The 10,646-nt window shown below is 33.1% G+C and overlaps 1 protein-coding gene across 1 annotated transcript; it reads right to left on the bottom strand.

The window, feature by feature from the left end:
- Positions 1-489: 489 nt before the first annotated feature.
- LOC141707021 (uncharacterized) lies at positions 490-9,513 on the bottom strand. Its single transcript, XM_074509979.1, has 11 exons — positions 9,285-9,513; positions 8,017-8,256; positions 7,220-7,429; positions 6,482-6,562; positions 6,301-6,387; positions 5,974-6,069; positions 5,775-5,828; positions 3,966-5,020; positions 3,832-3,880; positions 3,688-3,727; positions 490-906 (listed from the first exon to the last, which is right to left on the bottom strand). Exons 2-11 carry the CDS (start codon positions 8,251-8,253, stop codon positions 755-757), a joined length of 2,061 nt encoding a protein of 686 aa, XP_074366080.1. The 5' UTR covers positions 8,254-8,256; positions 9,285-9,513; the 3' UTR covers positions 490-754.
- Between the last annotated feature and the right edge of the window lie 1,133 nt (positions 9,514-10,646).

Here is a 10,646-nt window from a genome sequence, read left to right as displayed (position 1 = left end):
TTTCCGGACCCCCCTAAAAAACTTTTCTGCGTCCGCCACTGACTGTACTGTATTAGATTATTGCTAAACAGAGGTGTGTTGCATTAAACTCTGTCGCCAAATGTAGGAGTTGCTGTTCCTAAATTTTGTCTTTTTAATTTTATATTCATGTATTAAAATTTTAATTCTTTTAAAAATATTTGAATTCAAACTATAATTTACCAAATATATCATTATCTAAGTAAAGTTATCGAAACATCTAAATAACATACAAGTATGAATTACTAAACTAATAAATCATTTTTTATAGATCCCCAACCGGGAACATAAGTTGATATTTGCTCGTTTGGCTCAACTTTTTTAGAACCTAACAGCACTCTCCACAATTAGCAACAAGCTGGGAAAAGCAAAATACGATGATAACAACTCAGAGCATTCGTCATCGGCTTATCGCTGAACTCGCATGGTTCTCCCTAGTAAAACATCTTACAATCTAATCGAGTTCAAAAATAATCAAGAATTTCAAAAGATACATAAAACCAGCACGAAACATACAGTTACAGTTTTCTGAAGAAAGTTCCATCAGACAGGTTTTCCAATACTTCTTCGGTGCTAAAAAACAACTGATATTACAATTTTCATTCTGGAAGCTGTCTCCTGCAATTGTGATTACCATGCCTATTAACACATCATACTTTACAATTTATTATCATCTTTTTACAGTTACCGCAGAACCATATTAACACATTTTACAACTAATGGTTGCTATCTTGATTTAATATGAAATGCACGTCTCTAGGGAGGATTTGGCAAGCCATAACAAGCCCGGGTCATCCCGCTTCAAAATTAAGTAGGTTTCTGACTTCCCTATCTCATCCATTACCACATCTTCGATGAATCCAATCAAGAGCAAAATCTCCATGGCAGCTGTACAAGATACATGTTGAAGTTATTTGCAATTGTAATGGAACTGTCAAAGCAACTAATCCCTACCACAAGTCCCAATTAGCATTCCATACGGTCACATTCACGAAATATTACTAAAACCCTAAACAGCATTGATTATGCATCTGGTAAATATTATAGAAGTTCATCACTGGTAGGGATTACCAGAATCATGCAAATATTTACATTATTTTATTATGCAAACATTAACATTATTTCTTTGGTACTTCCACTCCATCCTTTTTATTCCCTAAGTTACTTCCACTCAATTTCGTCTCATGCTTCATGATAAAAGTTGGCCTCATGGTTGTATAACTCTCTTTTTTATATTCGGGGTAAATTCTGCTCTCCTCTCTCTCTCTCTCTCCATGGTTTGTTCTAATTAGAAGCTCGCGAACACAGTATTTCAAACCCCCCCTCCTCAAAAAAACAGTGTTCGGTCACAGAGGTGTCCAAGTCCTATTTTTATTTTAAATTCTGTAGTACAATGTCTTGTGACAAACTAAACAAAACTTTTGGCACTAGCACCAACCATTCCCTGGCTCAATGAGTTTCAAACTGTCACCTTAACAGGCAATAACTCTGTTACAAACTACGTAATATTATCAGCATATATAGATTTGTATGCCACATTGATAAATTTATTATACAATAAATGCCACATTAATAAATTTACACGGCAAAACCTATAGACTATACAGGCCAAAACCAGAGGTATAATGGACATCTAAAACCTTAATCCCTCCTATTCCACCCAATTAGCTCAAAGCTAATCCAAGTCATTAACCCCTAGAAATTACCTAGCTGTATTTGGATGGGGGGTTGGCAGGGAGTGGGTTGGGCTGGGTTGGGACGGACTCATAAGAACCATGTTTAGGAAAGTTTGTCAAAGCAGGAGTTTTGTGAAGGTTCATCAAGGGTTGAAAGGGGTTAATTTGTAATACAAAAATTGAACTTGCTTCACAAGGGTTGAAAGGGGTTAATTTGTAATACAAAAATTGAACTTTTCCAACACCCCAATTTGGGGTGTTGGTAGCTTACCTTTTTTTTATTCATCCTCTCTCTTTCATTCTCTCTCTCTTTCTCTCTCTCTATTAAAGTTTTTTCATTTTTTTTCTTTATAATTTTTTTATAATTTTTTAAAAATATTTTAAAATTTAGTTAAAATTTTTAGATTAAATTTTAAAACATTCACTAGTTTTTCAATATATAATTTATACATAGATAAAAACCAACCTTACTTCAACTCTAAACCAAACATATCAAGGGTTCAACCCCTACTTCCGCACCTACATCCAAATGAGGTAAGGGCTCAACCTAGCCCAGCCCAGCCCAGCCTAACCCAACCCAACCCAACCTAGCCCAGCCCGACCCGACCTAGCCCAACCCAACCCCTCCCAACCCCTCCCGCCTCAACCCCCAATCCAAACAAGGAGTAAGGTTTCATACACTAAACAGCACATAAATCCCCCAGAAGTATATAAATTACTTGTACTTCGTTTCCGCACATAATGAAGGCAGATTATTTTCCATTTGTTACAAACCACAATCTGATGCAGTCTTATTTAACAACATTTATTATGGGTGATGCAGATTTTGATGCATTAGATTTTTAAGTCGGGGATAGGAAATTGGGGAGTGGTGGGAATCTAGTCAATCGACCCTTTTGATCTCTGAGAAAACTCATAAGATGGACTCTGGAACTAGACCTTATCTACCACTTATGAAAACACATGGATTATAAGTTAAAACTTATCTTTTGATGGGCACAACGCATGTAATAGACTGGAAATCATTTAAACAAAGGCGGTGATATATGCCTACTCTTAACTTATTGTTGCACACCTGTTTTTGTTAGTTTGACCAAAATGTCCTAATTAAGCTTTAAATTTATTATTTTGCCCCATAAAGTCAAGTATAGACCGAAAGAATTTGTTCGTTACTTGTCCTAAAAATGGATGGGAATGATTTAAAATATTTCTTTAAAAATAAATTGTGCATGATTATCTTTTTATATTTATATGATAGTTTGATATTTTTTAAAATATTTTATAATAAATATATATTTCTGATATTTGAATAAAATTTTAAATGAAACATCTATATTGCTTATTAGTTTAATATTAAATTGAAATAATAATTTCAGTTAAAAAAAACATGTAGAGATATGAAATCCAAAATTAAAAAAATTACAAGCATTAAGGTTTGATGAAAATATATAGCTTGTCATTACAAAAATCAATTTAGAAACTGGAACGGTAATAATTACTTATTTTGAATTATAATTAAATTTAATTCATTAGCATTTGCATTTATTAACACATTTATGATACTTAATTCATTTTTTGGCATGTGCAATATTATTTCTAATTTTGTTTATAATAAAAATTATTTAAAATATAGTATATATATTTTTCTTTTCTTGCAATTAATTTTTGAAGTGCGGTGTAGCCTATAGGTTTGAAGTTCAATCAAATGATAAAAATTTAGCAACATAATAAGAATTAATAATTAAAAATATTTGATAAAACTAACCACACATTTAAATTTAAAATTAGCTTACGTAATAAAAGATTAGGCAATTGGTACACCGTAAACTATACATATAATCTAACATGTAAAAGGAAAAAGGTAAGGTTATATTGGTCCATTTATTAAAAAGGGTGCGCAACAGTGAATTTAGGGTGTGCATATATCACCACCATTAAACAAACATATAAATATATAATAAATTAAGAGGAACTAAAATCGTAAGATGCAAACCTTTGTAATTTGCAACATTCCGCTGAATTACTGGGTTAGCCTGCAATATATTTGTCTGTTAATATCTGGAATAAAGCTAAAGAGAATCTTCAAGTATACAGTAAAATACAAAACAGCGTTAATTTAGTCAAAAGAAGACTATACCTTGCGAAGCTTTCGAAACTTAATTTCATTTGGGTGTTCAATCACATTCCTACAGAAAAGTTTGGATGAAATATTATCAGGCCTAAAATGATCAATATCAGGAGAAAAAAATGGTGCCAAAGTCTGGTGCATACCTAATTATCTTAAACAGAGTTTGAAGGACTATAACAGATTCAGATGGATTAACTTCAGATTGCAACATCTCGATGGCCTTCTGCAGACGATTACAGACAACAGTCACAGGGTCTTGAATTCTCTGCAATTCCAGGTCATCGGGATTCGGCACATCAGTCTGTGTTTCGGAAATTCCCTGATAAGGAACCATACTATCATCAGGATCAGGTTCAGCGTGTAATTCTCCTTTTTGGAAGACATCGGGATCAGGTTCCATGGAGTTCTCAGTTAACTGATGACTTCTCATGCTCTCCACAAGAGCTGAACCTTCCACAAGAACATCTGAGTCATCGGTCAACATATTTTGGCTTGCTGCTGAATCACCTTGACCAACAAACTCATCAAGCCTCTTCTCATGTTGAATCTGACTTTCCCTACTATGAATAAATTGATCTGGTGTATCAACAAATCCATTAACAAGAGTAGCTCTTAAATTATCAGGATCAGGTTCTCCATGCAAAAATGTTTCCGTAAACACTCTTTCGGTCACCAAAGGAGACATCATCTCTGAATCATCAGGATCTGGTTCAGAAATATTTTTTTCCTCCCTGTACACATGGTACGTTTCAGAGTCCATGAATTTTACGTCTCCACTGTCATCAGGGTCAGGTTCCATCTTTCCTTTGCCAATGCAGACGTGAGTATTAGACCCAGTGTTACATTCAGAATGATTATCATTTACTTCTTCCATACTCAATTCTTTTGCTCCGGAAAGTATAAAATCGGCTTCGTATTGAGTATCAAGCTCGGAATCATCGTGAATATGTTTTTCAGCTGCTTCCACTGTCCCTGAGAGATTACTAAATGCGCTGTCTAAACGCCGATAAGCAGCGGCAATTGATGACGAACGAGCATCAGCCAGTTGATCTATAGCCGTTCCCCCAAGCTTTCGCGAAAGATTTCCACTCTCTCCACTATAGCTCAGCTCTTCTTCCTGTTCTCGAGAAAATCTAGCCCCGCTCAAAGTATGGCTTGTTGATCTTGTCCAATCTAGAGAAGCCGCTTCTTGATTAAGCTGCAAAAGAAATATATCATGATTACACCAAAGACTATCAATGAGGATATGAGAACCGAATTTAGAACTGTATGTACTTGCTCACACCTCATTTAAAAGGTGCATATAAGAACACAAGACCCAGACTATCCTCCAGGAGAGGAGAGAAAATATGTTTAAAAAAAGGTATGATTTCCCCGAGGGAAACGAAAGTATGGACAGATGGCATAACATTTTTTTGGAAATTATACAAAGTGGTCATGGAAATATATCATGATTACACCAAAGACTATCAATGAGGATATGAGAACCGAATTTAGAACTGTATGTACTTGCTCACACCTCATTTGAAAGGTGCATATAAGAACACAAGACCCAGACTATCCTCCAGGAGAGGAGAGAAAATATGTTTAAAAATAAGGTATGATTTCCCCGAGGGAAATCAAAGTATGGACAGATGGTATAACATTTTTTTGGAAATTATACAAAGTGGTCATGGAAATATTGAAAATTCATAACTTATTTTCAGCTCTTACATCTGAATTAATTCACCTTGAGGAAGATTTTAGTGGGAAGTTCAGGTACATGACTGCGAAGGGGGATCCCCTAAATCTAGGGCTGTAAACGAACCGAACTGTTCGTTAAGCTCGCTCAAGTTCGCTCTAAGTTCGGTTCTCTTATCTTCCCTCTTTTCTTTCTTCTAAATCTTCACTCAGGAATACTCTTATACACACAGAAACAAAATAGATAGAAAAATAAAATAAAAGTCTCATACCTGCTTATCTAGAGCATAAAAGTTTGCATCATGTTCAGAGTAAACCATGTGAGCCTGAAAATTGTAGTTAAAAGTAAGTATCTTGTCATGATCACTAGTTGGTAAATTGCCTGTACATTCAGATGTAACAGTATGCGACAAAGAGTAAGGGATACCAAAACAAAACACTCTTTTTCCCTTTAAAAAAAAAGAAGCTTACAAGTTCATGCAAGAGAGTCTTTTTAATGCTCTGATATTTCCTAAAACCCTTGAGATCGTCAGTTCGAAGACGCAGAGATATCTCTTCCCCTTGGTTCTGTAACACCAAATCAAAGTGGTGAATATTAAATATAAAGCATAACAATTTCTCAGCCCTACTTTGAAAAGAACATTTTTTTATAACAAACATAACAAGTAGTCGTGCCGTTAAATTAACTCTGACACCCCTTTTGAGGTTTTGACATCTAAATTCTCAGGGAAACATATTAATAGGGAGATACGATAACATATCCATCATCCTACAAGTTAAAATTATAATGAAACATACCTTGTTGAAACCAAGAATGCACACTGGACTAACCCCAACATAACCTTCCGGTGCCATCTCAGTCATAATTCCTACACGCCAGCGATGCTGCAAATGGACATGTTTCAACAAACTTCAACAAATTTGAGAGACAGCATAGTAAGGTATTATAGCTAAATCAGTAAGGAGCACTGTATTGCACCTTGTTCATGATAGCAACTATTCCTGGATCAGCAGCAAGCATATGCATTAATTTTAATGCCTCTGAAGCGGGAGGATTCAACTGTCAGCAAGAGATATATTGGGCATTAGGTTCATTGCTAAAAATGGTATTACAGAGTGCATGTTAAATAGCACAATTATCGTGTACGGGTGAAGATTAAAACATTACATGTATCACTTTTACGATTTCTTAAAGACTACTAAGAGCTCTGCATCTGAACATTGACTGCTTGCTAAGCAAATATCCTGACATGCAACTGACACACTATTTTTTGTAAGAGGCAGATTAATATTTGGTTGATAACAATTAATTAATAACTTCATCCATATTATACTATACATTGAACTTATACGTTCATCATATAGATTAATTAAAACCTCTTAGTAAAATTTCATCTTCCTAAGTGTTAATTATTAAATTTTATTCTAGGCATGAAAATGAAAACCAAAATATATGTAAATAACGAGCTAGACAATTCTTCAGTACGAAATATTGGTAGCTACTGTCAATTATGTAGCCAGTAGAGAAATTGCATCTTGGTTTTTTCTGCTAACTAAATAAACCAACCAAAGAAAAGGAAAGATGAGGCCACAAAATTAAACCCTTTCAACGCAAGCCTTTCAAGCATGCTCGTCCATTGCATTGGTCACTAAGCACAAAATAGAGGATGAAACAACAATCCTATACACAATAATATAATGTACTTGAAAATGTTACCTCAAGTCCAGGAATACTAAGTGTGCGAAATTCTGAAAAGATGTAATTTCCTTGTGGAAGTTTGAGTGTAGTACTTGGGCCACTTAAAGTTCTCTGTCTCAGTCTCTTCTCCTCTTCATCAAATCCAGCAATTCTCATATCTGCTTTTGCATTTTGTAGAACTTGATCCACCTCAGCTTTGGGTACTCCCATCATCATAATAGATTTTACCTAAAGAAAGAAGTCTGCTTAGTTTTAAAAACAAATGGAATTGTTTCCATCAGGTGACTAAGCATAAAAACTTAAACAAGGTATCGTCTTCAGCCCTAAAGAGCTCACCGACAATCCAACTGGATTTCTTGCTACCAAGACCTAACCTAAACTTATTTGCGCACTTATATGTATAAACCTGCGTTACTCGGACTCTTCATTTTACCTTCGAGTACCCGTGTTGGACACTCGACACTCGGACTTGGACACTTATTTTAGGCCAAAAACATGTATATTTTTTAAAATGTTGCCGAGTCTGGTACTTGGACACGTGTCCATGTCGGACATTTCTAGCCGAGTCCGAGTAACACAGATATATATTATATGCCCAATAGAAGCCATTGTTTTAAAGCTGAAATCGCATTACAGAAACTCATTATCAAAAGGTATACATAACTGTACACGGTACAGACTACAGATGAGCTAATGTACAAATTGTTCATAAAAAGGCAAAATACCAGACTGGCGATCTAATGATCAGAAAATCAGCTAATAACATCTAACAGTACACTAAACTTTAGAGTTTAGATACACTAAATCCATGGAACCTGAAAAAGTGGTGTTTCTTGCAAGGTAAGAGAAGAGTGCTCATCCGAGAACGGATATAACATTTTTGAGCTTTTATTGGACCGAACAATAAGTCTCAAGGTATCTTCCCTGACATCAGTCAATTTCTGGAGGCTTTCCCCGAATTCTTTGAGTGTGGTACTTAGTGTCATCGGTACAGTGAACTTTTTTCCCCTCCATGTCACTGAGATGTCATTCTTATCTTGTTGCTGCTGCATACTCTGTTGCCAAAAATACATGAACTTCATTAAAGCGGGAAGGAGGGAGAAATACCATTAGCTCCCAAATATTGGTCATAAAGTTGTTCCCCAATCTTAGTTTAAGTATCAAAAAATGGAAATATAACATTAGACAAAAACATCGGCTGACCACTTACATAAAAAACAACACCGATTTTGTTTTTTTAAGGCAGTTTAAAGCATACTTTTAGATTTGTCAGAGGGAACAGAACGAAAATGGTACTAATTTGTGAGCCAACATGTATAACTATCATTCCTCTATCCACATTAACATATTTCAAAAAAGATAAAATTTTGAGCATACATCTAGCAGAAAGATGCAATTTTCAACATATATCTAACAAGTACACTAAACTTTGATCATACATTCATCAAAAAGGTGGAATATTGGACCTCTATCTTGCAAGTTCCTCTTAACATAGCAAAGACTAACTAACAAGTAGAACCACACAAATTATCAAACAATTACTCCCTAACTGATAAAAACTTAACCATACATTAAATATCCAATTTTGAATATCACCTAGCAAAAAGATTAAATTTTGAACATCACCTAGCAAAAAGATTAAATTTTGAACATCACCTAGCAAAAAGATTAAATTTTGATCATTTATCTAGCAAAAAATTGAACTTTGATCATATATCAAGCTAAAAGATTGAACTTTGATCATTTATCTAGCTAAAAAATCAAATTTTGATCATATATCAAGCAAAAAGATTAAATTTTGAACATTTATCTAGCTAAAAGATTGAATCTTGATCATATATCTAGTTAAAAGATTGAATTTTGATCATATGTTTAGCAACAAAATTAACTTCTAAACAATTTAGTTCTCTTGACATAACAAAGACTAATGATCAAACAAAGAATCACTACCATCTCTAAATTCTATACATACAAAAATTTATACTTAAACAAATCTTCAATTCAATCAAATTTACACAATTTTTAATCACAAATATTGAATAATATACATAAAAAATAGTGCAAGAATTGAAAATAAACATACCCTTTGCGTTTGATCAATGGTTTCTTTGTTCTTCAATCAAAATAACAATTATTACGCTATTTGAAAAATGTGAAAATGGAAAAAGACGATATATATTTATAAACATGTATGTATATACATGGAGAAGAAGAGGCGGTGCATGTTAGCGAATATGCTAACTTGAACAGGCAGACGCGTATGCTTGCGTCTGCGCTGTCGTAAGTTGACGGGGAAAGTTCTAGAAGAAGGCAGTGTTTTGGGTCGGGGGCTCAGTTTTCTTAATAAGAGTAATTAAAAATGTTTTTACTAGTTTGATTAAATGAATCATTTTTACATTAATTACCCAAAAGTATTTACATTTAGACATTTTACAGAAATGTCATTAATATTTCTATAAAAATAATTACATTGTTTAGTTGGTAATTTTATCTTAGAAACTACATTTACTTTAAATAATTGTTTTTAATTATATTACTATTTCTATAAAAAATATTTGAAAATCTAATTTGTTTCTATTTTTCTAGGGGTCGTTTGGTTCAGAGGTTCCTGAAAACAAGTATGGATTTTTCTAACTTATACTGGGTTCAGAACTTCAAAAATAAAAGAAATGAAAAATACTTCACAATCTTCACAAAAGTTGAAAAAAACTATAAATAAACTTTTTAAAATTTTCAGCCTTCTTTTTTTTTCTCTCCAAAAAAATTATTGTGGAACAAATGATGTAAAATATATTCTTGAACTTTCTTTTCTTTTTTTCCAAAAATATTTATGAAACAAGTGTTAGGGAACATGGGAGGTGGGTATGAAAAACTGATAGGAGAAATCGACTTTTTTAATTATTTTCACCATTGTTTGGGCAATTAATTCAAAATTTTAATATATAAAAAAATTAATAAATCAAAAAAGTACTAATAACATAAATTGAAGAAATATTTTTAATCAATTTAGATTATTAACTAAAAATTTAAATGAAACATATTTATTCCAACACTTATCTATATTATACTATAATAATGAGGCATAATTTATAGTTTGATTAACCCCTCATTTTAGTTATCATTTTTCATCACGATCGCCAGATCTTCTACATCAAATAATCAAAGTCGTTAAATCCAAATATTAAAAAAAATATACTTCACAATTTTTGAGGTTCGAATCTCGTCAATAACAAACATTTATATTATTTTTTATAGAGATACATATAAGTTCTAAGTTCGAATCCCCTCAACAACAAACATTTATATTATTTATAAAAATACATATAAGTTTTCAGGTTCGAATTTCACTCACCAACACCTAACATTTATATTAGTATTTATGAATAAAATATTATCAATCATATACTATTGTACTATTTGAACCTGTTGTAGATTGAAAAATAGG

Source organism: Apium graveolens, chromosome 2 (genome assembly GCF_009905375.1).
Source record: "Apium graveolens cultivar Ventura chromosome 2, ASM990537v1, whole genome shotgun sequence".
NCBI lineage: Eukaryota > Viridiplantae > Streptophyta > Magnoliopsida > Apiales > Apiaceae > Apium > Apium graveolens.
The sequence above is the reverse complement of the archived record's forward strand: the minus strand, read 5'-3'. Positions and strand labels throughout refer to the sequence as shown.

Bases quoted from the DNA above. Each gene is read 5' to 3' on its own strand.
- LOC141707021 (XM_074509979.1), bottom strand. From the start codon at position 8,253: ATGCAGCAGCAACAAGATAAGAATGACATCTCAGTGACATGGAGGGGA. The intron at 7,430-8,016 runs GTTCCATGGATT...TTCTTTCTTTAG, and splicing joins AAGAAACACCACTTTTTCAG to GTAAAATCTATTATGATGAT. The intron at 5,829-5,973 runs GTAAGCTTCTTT...TACAATTTTCAG, and splicing joins AGACTCTCTTGCATGAACTT to GCTCACATGGTTTACTCTGA.